This window comes from Podarcis melisellensis (assembly GCF_964234715.1).
Source record: "Podarcis melisellensis genome assembly, chromosome: 11".
NCBI classification, from domain to species: Eukaryota; Metazoa; Chordata; class Lepidosauria; order Squamata; family Lacertidae; genus Podarcis; species Podarcis melisellensis.
In genome coordinates this window covers 10,282,427-10,298,020 of record NC_138543.1, presented here as the reverse complement: position 1 = coordinate 10,298,020, position 15,594 = coordinate 10,282,427, and the positions used below count along the sequence as shown (strand labels likewise).

At 43.8% G+C, this 15,594-nt stretch overlaps 1 protein-coding gene across 5 annotated transcripts in view; it reads left to right on the top strand.

The window, feature by feature from the left end:
- Positions 1-15,594, top strand: part of CNTNAP4 (contactin associated protein family member 4) — a gene marked incomplete at its 5' end in the record, with an annotated part of 472,706 nt that overhangs the window by 356,567 nt on the left and 100,545 nt on the right. For all 5 annotated transcript variants that reach the window (XM_081930406.1, XM_081930404.1, XM_081930403.1 and 2 more), the window contains one exon: positions 6,788-6,935. In XM_081930406.1, coding sequence (XP_081786532.1) covers positions 6,788-6,935 — 148 coding nt within the window. The remainder of the gene's footprint in view (positions 1-6,787; positions 6,936-15,594) is intronic.

Here is a 15,594-nt window from a genome sequence, read left to right as displayed (position 1 = left end):
GAAACCTATTGAAACTGAACAGTTTTAAGAATTGTCCCTGTACACAAGATTTCAGACAAACACAGGTCTGAGTTATGTAATATAAAGATTGTCACAAGGCTGTTGTGTAGGGAGCATAAAATTAAATTAGTCAATCTGTGGTGTGATCAGCACAGTTTAGGTCATTAGATTATCACTTCCAAGTATATAAGTTTTAGATCATTACTTCCATATTGTTTTGTGTGAATAAGGGGAAATGTATCGGGTACAAGTCTTGTCCAAGTCTCACTGGAATTAACAAGAGTTCCATGCAAATTAGAGATTTATTTATTGCACTGTTAGAAGAAAAAACCTGCTCCTTTCCCCTTATGGAGTATCCAAGAGCCTGTATAGAGTCTTTAAGTTGGTTCCCTATCAGTAGGAGAAAATAACAGAGGCCAGCCAGAGGATATTGAGAAGCAAAGCAGCTAGTAAGCCTGATCTTTATTAACTGTTGCAACAGGGTCCTCACTCACCACATGCAGGAGGGAGGAGGAACCAAGAAAAATGGTGCACAAGCCCTTATATAGACTTTTGAAATTGCCCACCCTATAGCTCAAGACCACCTCCCAAAACATCATACATACATCACAGAAGGGGGCAGTCTACAGCAGAAATACATCACAGGAGGCAGTTTACAGCAGAACTCATGTTTGCCAGGATATTTGTTAATGGTCACTGGTTGCTTTACCTGGGCAGCTTGGCCATTCTTTTGTGATGGTAAATGCTTTAGTTTCTGAATCCAGGTCACAGGCTCACCCTATTCATACACAAATATGCCCTTACAACAGGTAAGCAAACAGACTTTCCCATTTCCTTCCTCCTTGCAGAGAAATTGTTGTTGTTGTTTAGTCGTTTAGTCGTGTCTGACTCTTCGTGACCCCATGGACCAGAGCACGCCAGGCACTCCTGTCTTCCACTGCCTCCCGCAGTTTGGTCAGACTCATGTTTGTAGCTTCGAAGACACTATCCAACCATCTCATCCTCTGTCGTCCCCTTCTCCTTGTGCCCTCCATCTTTCCCAACATCAGGGTCTATTCCAGGGAGTCTTCTCTTCTCATGAGGTGGCCAAAGTATTGGAGCCTCAGCTTCACGATCTGTCCTTCCAGTGAGCACTCAGGGCTGATTTCCTTAAGAATGGATCGGTTTGTTCTTCTTGCAGTCCATGGGACTCTCAAGAGTCTCCTCCAGCACCATAATTCAAAAGCATCAATTATTCGGCGATCTGCCTTCTTTATTGTCCAGCTCTCACTTTCATACATCACTACTGGGAAAACCATAGCTTTTACTATACGGACCTTTGTTGGCAAGGTGATGTCTCTACTTTTTAAGATGCTGTCTAGGTTTGTCATTGCTTTCCTCCCAAGAAGCAGGTGTCTCTTAATTTCGTGGCTGCTGTCACCATCTGCAGTGATCATGGAGCCCAAGAAAGTAAAATCTCTCACTGCCTCCATTTCTTCTCCTATTTGCCTGGAGGTGATGGGACCAGTGGCCATGATCTTCGTTTTTTTTATGTTGAGCTTCAGACCATATTTTGCAGAGAAATAGTTGAGGTCAATTTGGGAGAGTCAGAATGGTTTGGGAGAGTCAAAATGACTTCAGGATTGCTCTCCTGTACTATTTCAGACATGTAGTTTGTATACTTATATATGTATTTGCCTTGTACATTTAGGAATGTTTATTTTATATTTGGGACCTTAGAATTATTATAACAGCACTAATAAGTTACAGCATTTGGTTTTGGGAATGAAATTATTAGCCAGAAGCAGTAGGCTGACTAAAGACATATTTGCAGCAAGGGTAGTTCTTTGGTACTACTCTGAGTGTTACCACTGTCTGTTCTTTTTAAGCCGCAAAAGAGTGACATATTTCAAAACTGTGATGATAACTAAGTTATCATTTTGTCTGCTTTTATGCTGGGCATGTGGAACACCAACTGCTTTTCAAAGACAACATGTTTTATGTACCTGCTTTGTGTCATTACACGACAGATTGTATTCTAACACTCTGAAGTGTAGTAAATATTCTGTCTGTATAATTTAGTGGCGTTCAACTCTGTGGGAGTGCATGGCAGGTTCAAGGCTTGGTAGGATTGTAAATTTTCCGCAGTTGTGAGAGAATAAGACCGTACTATGGTAAAGAGAATGGTCAGTTGAACAATATTTAATATAAAAATTTAAAACAGTGAAACCATGAGTAATTCTAATGGACTATGGAAGGAGCAAAAATGGGGAGGGGGGATAGAATAATAGGTGAACTCCCTTTGCTCCAACTCCCTGAATTAAGATCAGTGACAAAATACTAATTGCCCCTTTGGTATGAACAAAATGTTTTTGCTGTTAATTGTTTCTCATAGTAAAAGTCAAGGGACCCCTGACCATTAGGTCCAGTCGTGGCCGACTCTGGGGTTGCGGTGCTCATCTTGCTTTACTGGCCAAGGGAGCTGGCATACAGCTTCCGGGTCATGTGGCCAACATGACTAAGCCGCTTCTGGCAAATCAGAGCAGCGCATGGAAATGCCGTTTACCTTCCCGCCAGAGTGGTAACTATTTATCTACTTGCACTTTGACGTGCTTTCAAACTGCTAGGTTGGCAGGAGCAGGGACCGAGCAACAGGAGCTCACCCCATCGCGGGGATTCGAACCGCCGACCTTCTGATAGGCAAGTCCTAGGCTCTGTGGTTTAACCCACAGCGCCACAGCAGCACAGCAGCAGAGATAATAACAAATACTCTGTCTCCCCACACCCCTCAAATCGTAGTCTCTTGCCAGAGACTTTCCTGGGAGCCAATAAAAAACCAGCCTCTGACCTTCAGTGCTTCCTGTGTGTCTGTGTTCTTCACTCAGAATAGTAGCAAGACTTGCAATTGACTGCCTTTAAAGATTTAGTTCTAACACCTATTAGTGTTATAGGTTAGCACTAACTGCCACGTTCACAAGCTGTTCCGTGATTTTTAGTATCTTGAAGGGAGGGGTGGAGAGTGCTATGATATTATAGATACTTATGTGATTAGCTATATAAACCCAACTTTGCTGCATGAGAAAGATGGAATGAGAAATGCCAGTACCAAATGCATTAGCAAACATATCCTTCGTTTCATTTAGATAATAATAATTGCACTCTCTGGCTGAAAGTGGATTTTGTGGCAATAGAAACATACTGGAGATGATGATAATTTAAATCATAGAATCACAAATTGATTTTCATATGAAAAGATACTCTTGTGATTAAATTGAGCATTTATTCAATGAACAATTGAATTCTAAAAAGTGTAAAATACCTCTCACATATATTGAACAAATATTTAGAACAATGTTGGATAGTTCATTTTTAGACAATGGAACTGGTCGTTATGAGTAGAAAATGGACTGAAGTATTTCCTTTTGAATTCGATGCAATAGGAAGTTTATTAAGGTTACATGAGATTTATCTGGAAGGAAGAGCATTATTATCATTATTATTATTATTATTATTATTATTATTATTATTATTATTATTATTATTAATCTCCCATGCAAGCAGGCATTTCCATGGCATCCACTCTCATCATGGGCAGCTTTTACTAATCTTTTGTAATATTGTACCTTGAACAAGAGCAAAATTCTGTTCCCCCAAATGGATCTTCTCAATTATGGATCTTCTCAATTTTGTCCCCACCTGGCTTGGTGCCCTGTGGTGGGGAACCACCTGCGATGGGCCAAAGAGCTTCTCTTTCCATTTGGGAAAACACTTGTATGTGTTAGAACATAAAAAGTATAAAGCCATATTGTTTGCAAGAACAATGCATGTGCCCTTTAAATAAGCCACGTTCATTGTCACCTCTGGAATTCACGGCAAAAAGGCATTGAGGATAATTAAGCAACCTCTGTTCAAACCTGACTATTCTACATTTATTATGTCAAAAGTAAACATCAGTGTTAAGAATGCTAGAACTCACCGCCAGAAACAATGAAAACAAACAGGATTGCAGATAAGCACACAGAAAGGCAGAAGCCCTGGATCACCCATCTCCAGCCATCCATTCTTTATCTCTGCTGATCTTATCTCTCCTTGATAGCTACTCCTCTCAACACTTAGCAACAATTAGCTGCCAAAGGAAATAGAAGCAGAGATAAGCAGTGTATAGATAGAGAAAAAGTTGCTGCGGAGTTTTTATTTCCCTGTGTGCTTGATTATGACCCCCACTGCATGTTGCTTGAGAGCTTCAAACAGTCCAAGCCTGGCATTCACAACAAGGCTTTGACATGATGGATGGAAGGCACAGCTGGGCTCTAGAATTAAAGAGCGTTTCATTGTATCCATTTGACTATTTTTAGGTCGCACAGATGTTGTGCGCACTGGCATACCTCTAACATCTTTGAGTCCCGAAACCAAGACACGCATCTTCCCGCCCACGCTCCCGTGTGAGTCACCTGACCACTGCGGCCACCATGTTGTCGCATGAAAAAAAGGGATGTCCCATTTTTTCACAGGACACTTGTGGACTGTGCCCCAGCTGAATCCCAAACCGAACTGAGCCAAACGCCCAGCAGGATGGAATCCCAAAAACCCTCCTCCACAATTAGCTCCCCACCAGGCCTCTTTGCGACTGTTTCCATGGCCACCTTGCTGAGACAACTACCTGGGTTACGACCACAAACAGCACAGTCTGGGCTCAGCAGGCTATGATTCCCTGCTCCCTGGCCAAGATTCAACTTCTGTCATGCCACCTCACCTGCAGCCCAGCATAAATGAGAGCCAGCAACAAAAGGAGAGGAGGTTTTATTTTCTCCTTTATTGCTGGGCCTAATAATAATAATAATAATAATAATAATAATAATAATAATAATTTATTATTTGTACCCCGTCCATCTGGCTGGATTTCCCCAGTTACTCTGGGCGGCTTCCAACAAAAGATTAAAAATAACATATTTTTCACTCTCTAAGACGCACCTAACCATAAGACGCACCTAGTTTTCAGAGGAGGAAAACAAGAAGCAGCGAAAGCAACACAAAGCCTCTTGAGTGAAGAGGCAGGAGCACTCCCGCTGCGCTCAAGAGGCTTTGCATGTGCACCGATCCCTCTTGCTCTTCTGGCTTCAGCAAAAGCAATGCACAGCCTCTTAAGCACAGCGGGAGCACTGCATTCACTCCATAAGACACACACACATTTCCCCTTACTTTTTAGGAGGGGAAAAGTTCGTCTTATAGAGCGAAAAATACGGTACATGAAAACACCAGTCATTAAAAACGTCCCTAAACAGAGTTGCCTTCAGATGTCTTCTAAACATCCAATACAGTGGACCCTCGGGTTGCGAACGTGATCCGTGTGGGAGGCACGTTCGCAACCTGCAGCGTTTGCAACCCGCAGTGGTGCGTCTGTGCACGCGCGGGTTGCGGTTCGGTGCTTCTGCGCATGCACAATCCCGAAAACCTGGAGGTAACCTATTCCGGTACTTCTGGGTTTCGGCAGGTCCGTAACCCAACAAACCGCAACCTGAAGTGTCTGTAACCCAAGGTATGACTGTAGTTGTTTATTACTTTGACATCTGATGGGAGGGCGTTCCACAGGGTGGGCGCCACTACCAAAAAGGCCCTCTGCCTTAGAATGTGCAAAGGAGATTTTAACACTCCAGTAAACAAAGCAGTACGCTGCACCCTGCAGTTGGTAAGAAGATGATTCAAACTCAGTTTTTCTAACCCAGTTAAACATTAGCCCTGCCCCATAAATTTATTTTGAAGCAGATCTGGATTGCGTGGTTGACCTGGAAGGAGGGCTGTGTGGATCCCTAGCCACATTCTCATGCATACACCCCCTTTAACATTCTTTTGCAATGTTTAAAGTATTATGAAACTGAAAATGCCATTCTCTCTAGTCCTAACACATCATTCTATTGGAAAATCACTGTGCTCACCCTTTTCTTGCATAAATTTTCGTTTGTCACTTAAGTGTTAGGTTAAATGAACTAGGCTGAAAAGTTGATACTTCCAGACAGAAAATCAACTAAAACAAAAAGCAATCAAATTACAATCCAAAAATAAAACACGAAATGGCTTCATTCCTTTACTGCCACATATTAAAGAAAATGCAAAATGAGAGTGGACGAGGTCCTACTCCCATTGACATCAATGCATTTTTAAAAAGAAAAGAATAAGAATATTTCATGTTTCAGAGGGGGAAAAAACATATTCTATTATTCATCTCAGGTGATCAAGTAAACCATAGCATGACCTAAGGCTCATATCTTCCTTTTACCCACTCCTTCTCAGTCATGTGTGAATGAAAATTCACTTTAAGAACAAATCACAATTCTGTTACATCTGAGTGAGAAACTGAGGTTTGCTCTAATCAAAGATAGTTTAAACCCAGTGGGCTTCAGCTACGGTTTCTGATTCTGGTTTGTCATCTAACTTTGGTTAGAAGAAACCCACAGTTTCCTGAGTTTCGACATCATATGATAGTTATGTTTTGCCCTTAACAGTGAAAGTAGAAGCTTTCCCTCTCGTCCATTGCCCACGTTTTGAAAGGTGGAGCGGGAGAGGGTAGAAACCCAAGAATGTTCACTGTGGTGCGTTCTCAGTCAGATGAACTCTGTTTGATGTGATCATCTGAACCAGATCTAAGTCTGGGGTTATATCTACGCAATGAGACATCTTACAGGAGAACAGTTACACCTCACTGAGCTTTTAGCACAGGTTCTCAGAGCGTACAAGGAAAAAAAGTTTCCATGTCAAGGTTTAAGAAATAAAGCCATACAGCAAATGCTGACTTTTAAATTGTCCTTTTCAGGCTTTTTCAGGAAACACCAATGCAGACACTGTGGTAACTTATAATCTCCAACATTCCATCAAAGCAAGATTTCTGCGGTTTGTCCCTTTGGATTGGAACCGCAATGGCAGGATTGGAATGAGGATCGAAGTCTATGGCTGTGCTTACAGTAAGTGATGCCTTTTCTTTGAGATGAATCACATAATTGAAATCTACAGGTGCATTCTAAATGGGGGGGGGGGATCCTGCTAATTGGCCTTTAATGGAAATAAAGATATTTGTGTGAGAGTTCTGTATCCTAACAGCATAACCCCCCCCCATTATTATCTTGATATTTGCACATTGAGGTCAATTACACCATATAATGAATTGAAGTATATATCAGTAATCTTAATTTAAGTGAAACAGAATACACATGCATAGTTCCCAAATTAGCTCTGCAGGGTTGCCATATTTTGAAGAGCACAAAAGAGGACACTATGACAACTCTGATTTTAAATATCCCTACTATACGTCTGCTATAGAAAGTGTGAAATATTGCCGGGGAGCAGGGCAGGAGAAGAGAAGAGGAAAGCAAGTCTTCAACCACCAGTTATGTCTATGTCTCATCCAGAAAGTATAGCCAGAGACATTTTGGCAAATTTAAAAAATCCACCCCGACAGAAATTTTACACCTGAAAAAGAGGATGTTTCCTGGAAAGAGGGCACAAGGCAACCCACCATCTCCCAGAACCCGGCGAGCCTTGAAAGTAGGAGAGCAAAGAGCTCAAAGACAGAGGGCATGTAGCAGCGCCCGTAGAAGTGATGAATTCGGAAGTGGGAGAGAAGGGGGGGGGGGAGAGATTCACTCAGGACAGTGCCATCACCCAAGAGGCTGGGTTCTATAGCCTCTCTCTGTAAAGATTGAAATAAAAAAAGGACTGCAATAAACTTTTCCTTGCCTTTATACTTTCCTGGGCAACTAGCTGGGAGCCGCTGATAGCATCCTGATACACCTCATGCAACTACAGTGGTGCCTCGCAAGACGAAATTAATTCGTTCCACAAGTTTTTTCTTCTTGCGAGTTTTTCGTCTTGCGAAGCACGGTTTCCCATAGGAATGCATTGAAAATCAATCAATGTGTTCCTATGGAAACCGCCTTCAGACCAGGTCCAGGGACAGTCTGTCCCCTGACCTCTTCTGAAGGCTGGGGGGGGGGACAAGGGCTTTTCTTCCCACCGCCAGCTTTCAGATGGCTGTTCTGAAGGCTGGCGGTGGGAAGAAAAGCCCTTCTCCCCACCTCCCGCCCCGCAAGCTCCGGGGACAGGAGGGCTTTGCTGCCGCCCGCCAGCATTTTAAAAGCCCCCGGGACAGCGGAGACTTCTCCGCTGTCCCGGGCGATTTTAAAATGCTGGCGGGCGGCAGCAAAGCCTCCGCTGTCCCGGGGCGATTTTTAAATGCTGGCCGGCGGCAGCGAAGCCTTCGCTGTCCCGGGGCGATTTTAAAATGCTGGCCGGCGGCAGCGAAGGCTTTGCCTGGGACAGCGGATCGCCTGGGACAGCGGAGAAGTCTCCGCTGTCCCGGGGGCTTTTAAAATGCTGGGAGAAGGCTTCCATACATTGCAATTGCTACGTACCCTTTTCAGCTTCCACCCAGTTCTGAAGCCACCCTCTCCTGCTATTTTCTCTTTGCTTTTGCTCTCCAACCCCACCCTGATTTCATGCAAAACCAGAATTTTGATTTGGCAAGACAAAAGGAATAGAAAGTTGTTCTGAAAGAAGTTTTTCAAATACAACCCAGGCAGCTGGGCGGGGTACAAAAAATAAAATTATTAATGATCGTTATTGTCAGGGAACTGCCATCGGAGCTAGAGGCGGAGGCAAGGCTCCAAAGCGATGCTGGAGAAGGGCCCAGCAGGGAGTGAGGCAGCTCATCGGCTGGGGAAGGAAATCAGCGTAACACCAGGGATAAAGGGGGGCAGATGGGGGAATCGGCGAGGGGGCTCCAGGACTTCTCGCCGGAGACCAGCAGGGAGAGCACAGGTCCTCCGCTGCCCACAGCCACCCTGCGCAGAAGACTTCCACGCAGGGAGAGTAGGCGAAGACTTGGCATCAAAGAACTTCTTTGCTGGAAGAGGTTCAAGAAACACCCACTGACGGATTCTGCTAGTGACTGAAACAGCCACGAAGTGAAGGGCTGTCCAGACAGAAAAGGTTTAACCAGGCAACCTAGCCAGGAGTGGCAGCAACTTACGCACGAGCAACACCTATAACCATTACAATTATTATTAAAACAGCTGCTGGGTACCCCAGCAACCAGAACTGTGTAGGAGGAATAAAGAAGGGGATGTGTTAAAAACCTGCTCGCAAAGTTGTATATGGGGTGCTGTTGTTTTTGCGAGAGGGGAGAAACCGTAAGCAGGAGCATATTGCCCTTTCTCCGGCAAAGCAGTTCAAGCAATCCAGTACAGCATGCAGTTGTGATGTCTTCCACAGCTGTGCTATGAAGTGAAATGTCACTTTTCTCAAAGTAGGGGAGACTTTCAGGCTGTCAGGAACTCATTGGGGCATGAGAAACATTTGCCTGATTAGAGTCATGGATGTTATTTTTAGGAAATCTACGAGACACGGTATCAGTAGGGAATTCAGATCAGGCAGCGGGATCAAGGAGTGCGTTGACAAGGGCACAGGACAAGCAGAGCAAGAAAGGCAGGCTGAGGAACGTGAGGCAAAGCTTGATGTCAGGCCCTGCTAAAAAGTTCTGAGCAAGCACTTTTGCAACAGCTTCCTTTTTCGCAGAGTTTGTGGCAGGCTTCAGCCATTCAGGCCAAGAGCAATTGTGAATCGAGGACCCGCAACTTGCATAGGGGTACAGTGGTGCCCCGCAAGACGAATGCCTCGCAAGACAGAAAACCCGCTAGACGAAACGGTTTTCTGTTTTGGAGGTGCTTCACAAAACGAATTTCCTATGGGCTTGCTTCGCAAGACGAAAATGTCTTGCGAGTTCCTGCGGGGTTTTTTCCTCCCCCCCCCTTTTCCCCAAGCCGCTAAGCCGCTTATCAGCTGATCCGCTAAGCCACTTATCAGCTGATCCGCTAAGCCGCTTAACAGCTGATCCGCTAAGCCGCTTAACAGCTGATCCGCTAAGCCGCTTAACAGCTGATCCGCTAAGCCGCTTATCAGCTGATCCGCTAAGCCCGCTAAGCCGCTAATAGCGCTAATCCGCTAATCCGCTAATGGGCTTGCTTTGCAAGACGAAAAGACTCGCAGAACGGATTCTTTTCGTCTTGCGAGGCACCACTGTAAATAAGACACAAGGACACATGTATTTTAGGTTAATGGGCTAAAGAAGGCCACAACTTTATTGGTTACAGCATGTGAGGGGTATTGGCTTAGGCACTGGATCAAACAACCTATATACGACCCCACCCCGTGCAGCGGGAGGGGGGCATTTGAAGGTTAACAATCAGTGGGAGGAGCTTGTTGGTGTAAATACAACTGGAAGCTTCCCCTGATGTCACCGGGAGTCGTGCCATGGCCCTAGCCACCAGCAGGGTATCAGACAGGATCCACAACCACCGGATTCCTTTAACAGAATACCCAAAAGGGGAGGGGTAGGTGATGGCCACACCCCGCCTACCAACACACAACACATATTCCAATGCCTAACCGCCAATACCGGAAAAGTTGTGACGATTTGCTATGTGGCAGGCGAGACACCAAGAGGCTGGTGCCAATTTTCCAAATGGATAAAAATTCCTACCAGGCCCCCTGATCTACCAGGGCAACCAACCAAAGTCCATAGCAAGGTCAAGAGCATAAATATGACCTAAAGGGAGGACGGGCAGGTGATCTGATGACTCCAGGAAACCGAATGAGGTGCGGGGATGCTACGGCCACTTGAATCCGGCTAGAGCCCGCCCCTGAGCCAACCCTATTGGCTGGCCTGACGGGTGTGTCACGGCAGCCGGGAAAATGACGCAGGGAGCCGAATACGACCCCCTGCTGACGCGGGATGGGCTCCCCGCCCACAACACCTCCCCTCTGGGAGGAGGAGAGGCTTTCTGTTCCAAGTATGGTTCAGATCCAATGCACACATTCTGGAAGCAGAGTGGTCCGCTATTCCTCTAGCAGGGAGCGTCTTCCACGAGATGAGCTTTGTGTGAAAGGAAACTAGTGCCGTACCAAAATCTGTTGATGTCTCCAACGTTTTCTTCCCCTGTGAAGGATACGTCCATTTGTTTTCTGCCTCCTTCTCGAGGCATTTGAGAATTTCTTTAGACTTCCAGAGGCTCTCGGGTTTTGATCTTGCTTTTGGTATTGCAAGGGGGTTGAGGGTGATCTGCTTTTCTTGCCGATAATCTTTTCCCCAGTGCCTCCAGCCTCCTTGCCTGCTTGTATTTCCTGATTTTTTTTTGGTGGGGGGGGGGAGGCCCATGGCTAGTGTTACATTATCATGTCTTCCCCTGGGTTTTAACTGAAGTGCGGACACTGGGGAAGGCAGCAGAGCACAGAATACAGTGGTACCTCAGGTTACATACGCTTCAGGTTACAGACTCCGCTAACCCAGAAATAGTACCTTGGGTTAAGAACTTTGCTTCAGAGTGAGAATAGAAGCTGCGCCGGCAGCAGGAGGCCCCATTAGCTAAAGTGGTGCTTCAGGTTAAGAACAGTTTCAGGTTAAGAACGGACCTCCGGAACAAATTAAGTACATAACCAGAGGTACCACTGTGCCGGTGAGATGGTTTGCTGAAGGAAAGGAAAGGCACTGACAAACCCCTCAGCCTCCTCAGAAAGCAAATACAGTGGTACCTCAGGTTACAGACGCTTCAGGTTACAGACTCCGCTAACCCAGAAATAGCACCTTGGGTTAAGAACTTTGCTTCAGGATGAGAACAGAAATCATGCAGTGACGGCTTAGCAGCAGCGGGAGGCCCCATTGGCTAAAGTGGTGCTTCAGGTTAAGAACAGTTTCATGTTAAGAACAGACCTCCGGAACGAATTAAGTTCTTAACCTGAGGGACCACTGTACATTCAAAGCCCTACACCACAGCCAAACCAATGTCACCAAAAATCATCTCCTCTAATGTCTCTTCTTAATTATTTGATAGGAAATGGTTTGGGGCACGTTTCTATGTCCAGTACACGTAGCTAATTCTGTTTTCTATTGTTCAGTTGTGAATCACTTTGGGTAGAACGATGATCCTAAAAGGCAACATACAAATTGCCGAAATAAAATAACAAAGAAATAGTTGTAGGAGCATCAACCTGCATCCACCCTACCAAAGACTCTTGTGCTGATTTTTGAAGGAAAGGAGGAATGGAGGGCAAAGACAGAGGTTTCTGCAAAGCGATCTGTTTGCCCCACCCACACCTCCTGTTGGTTGGTTTGGTCAGTACACAAATGGCAGAACTTAATATCTTTCCATGCACTCTTGTACAATGCCTCCATACATCTCCAGAGACTGCTCTGGGCAATTTAGGTTTTGAGGGTTGTTTTATTTGTAGTTAAGAGTTATCTAGCAAACTAGAATTGAAGGAGGGCATGTGAGGCAAACATTAATCCTTGATTATCAGAGTTTTGGAAATCATTGCTTATTTTACTTTTTGAAATATTTCTCATGGTTTTCAGACAAAACTTGAAATAATCCTTAGGAAAGAGGGGGAAAACTTTGTATTTTCTTATACCATGTATTGAGCCTAAAAAGTTTGTTTCCGTAAATAAATGCATATTTATTTGTTTATCATTTGTTGATCAGAAAAGAGAAAACCCAGTAAGGATGATATTCAAAAATGTATTTGAATAAATGAACGTAGAAGATGACAGATTGTGCAACGTGGATAGTAGAGAAATAGTATGAACCCATTCTGTTTCTTTTATGTATTTTGCTTTGATTTCATTGTTAAATTATTTCAATTTAAATTGAAATTTTGTTCATCATATAGGTATATATTTTATGTGAGTCTGAGGTAAAGAAAACAATTATTAATAATGATAATGATATGATAGGGGGGAATTGCCCTACCTGGGAACCTCCAGATACCACATCACAAACCTCTGAAGGTAACCAAAGTTGGAGAATGCTGTTGTAGGGATTACAAATAACTATCAATACTAATGAATTAATTGATTGCTTTTTATTTATCTGCTGCCTTCTGCCAAAGGATAGGTGGCAACACATTTAAAATCGATTGAACGTGCAATTTGTTACTCGCTCGATGCCCCCGTTTTAGTGGTCTAATTTTCATAGTGGAAATGTACTGATTAAAAAAAAGTGATTGATGTGGAGTCCTAATGTTCTCCCTTGAACTGTCCTTACCAAAGTAAAACTTACTCATCTTACGTGACAGAACTGAGAATTAAACCAACTGACAGCTTAAGTTCAAAACAAGGCCCTTCTGCTTATAATTGGTGCGATTCTGCTGAATATTAATGGCTTTTTAAAAATATTATGAGTCACTCAAAATGGATAACTTTTCAAGAAGCTTAGGCACAATCCCTCAGAGATCACAGGTTCATTTCAGTGGGGCCTGCACAGGAGAAATTCTTAGAGGCTCGCTTCCAAAATATAGAGCATTTTTTTCTTTTCTTTGTCAAATTAAGCAAAGTTAGATAGCAGATTTCCATTGACTTAAAAGAGGACACTCAATGAATTGGAAAATGATTTCATATATTATTGGCCGTCTGCTACATCTTCATTTATTTCATAAGTGTATCTCTCAAGAACTATTACCTCCTTTGTCTTCTTTACTTATGCAGCATGAATACACTATGAACTTTACTTGAGTGCTATCTGTTCCTTTGTGTAGTTCTAAGTCAGGCTGTAACAGATTGTGACAGATACTGTTTTATATTACTGGTCTAAAATCTGTTCTTTCCAGTCAAGTGGATATATATGACCTTGAAAGGGACTAGATAATGTGTCATGAGAAGTGAAGTACCTTTTTAAATGGTGAAATCATTGCTACCTCTTCTGTCAATAAGAGTATTTCATATATGTGGAATAGGTAATTGCTTTGCCTTGGTGTTTCGGAGCCACAAGTGGGGTCCCCCCCGGTTAATGACTTTATTTGTTAATTAAATTTATATCCTTTCTTCCCTCCGAAATGAGTGCAGGATGGCATGATGAGAGCAGGCCTTTGAGTTTTTTAATTGAATTACTTCTCCCCTCTCTCCCTCGCTCTCAACCACTGAAATTTCTCACCTTCCCCCACCCCCTTTGTTATTCCCAGTTGTATAGTGATACCATCTGAAATGCTTGCTTCTGACTGCACATTCACCTTGACTGGATGCAAAGACTCTCCCAAAGAGGTGTCACCATTTAAACTGCTAGTGTGAAATATGAACCCTATTGAAGAAATTGAAAGTATAGGACAGAGATCAGCAAACTTACTGCGCCGATCGTGTGGTGGGTTGGAGGGCAGGGGAGCACGTGCCCATACGTGTGTGCACACACTATTTCGGTGCACTTCCGGGTCGGAGGAGCACCGGAAATAGCTTGTGCGCATGCGCATGGGCCTCCTCTGACGGTGATGTGCACCGCAAATAACACTTGCGCATGTGCAAATAACGCTTGCGCCCAAGCTATTTCTGGTGCTCCTCCGACCAGGATGTGCACCGCAAATAATGCTTGTGCATGCACAAATAACACTTGTGCATGTGCACAAGCTATTTCCGGTGCTCCTCCGACCCAGAAGTGGGCAGCCATGCAGTGCAGCGCCGGTAAGAGCTGGCGGCGGGTGTCTCTGCAGGCTGGATAAACGAGTCCCTTGGGCCTTATCCGGCCTGCAGACCTTAGTTTGGGGACCCCTGGTGTAGGGGAATGGCTGTAGATCATTGGTACAGCACAGATCCTGCATGCAAAATGTCTTAGGTTGAATCCCTCATGTCTCCAGGTAGAGTTGGGAAGGATTCCTACCTGAAACACCTCAGGGCCACTGCCAGATAGTGTTGAAGATGCTAGACATGATGAATCAATGATCTGACTTGGCATTAGGTAGCTCCGTAGGTTCCTCTGTTTGATTTCCCCCCATCCTCTGACTTCCTCTGTTCTAATCTGTCACAAACAACACAAACACTTGGGCATCTCATTATCACATCATTCGGCTGTGAGAAGGTCTGTCACTTACCTAGTGTCTCGCCAGCTGATGCCGTTGCTCCAGCTCTGGGAAAAATAAAAAATAAAATCCCAGAGCTTTGTTCCTTCACATTTCTCCTCTGTTCTACAAAGAACCACACTGCAAGATACAGGAACAGAACTCTGGCTTGTATATGATGCTTATAGAATGGCTTGGGATTTCTCATACAGTGGTACCTCGCAAGACGAAAGAGTTTTTCGTTTTTTGAGTTGCTTCGCAAGACGATTTTCCCTATGGGCTTGCTTTGCAAGACAAAATGTCTTGCGAGTTTGTTTCCTTTTTCTTAAAACCGTTAATACCAGGGTGCATCCGTGCTTCGCAAGACGAAAAATCCGCAAGACGAAGAAACTTGCAGAACGAATTAATTTCGTCTTGCGAGGTACCACTGTACTTGCTAAATGATTATCACACAGATTATCACACAGTTTCTCTTCTTGGCAACCCATCATAAGAGATCCTTTATTTGTGTTATTCTCTTTTTAATTTATTAAAAAATTAAAGTTTTTCTGACAGAAAAAGAAGTAAAAACTAGAAAAAACTTACAACCACAATCATTCTTTTTTTTAAAAAAAATATTTATAAAATTTTCAAATTTAACAATAAAAGAAAAACATTCCATTTGAATTATACATCCAATTCTAATCTTTCCACTTTCAGACTTCCTTCAGTCTATCTGGAAATTTTCATGTTTTCAACAACCACAATCATTCA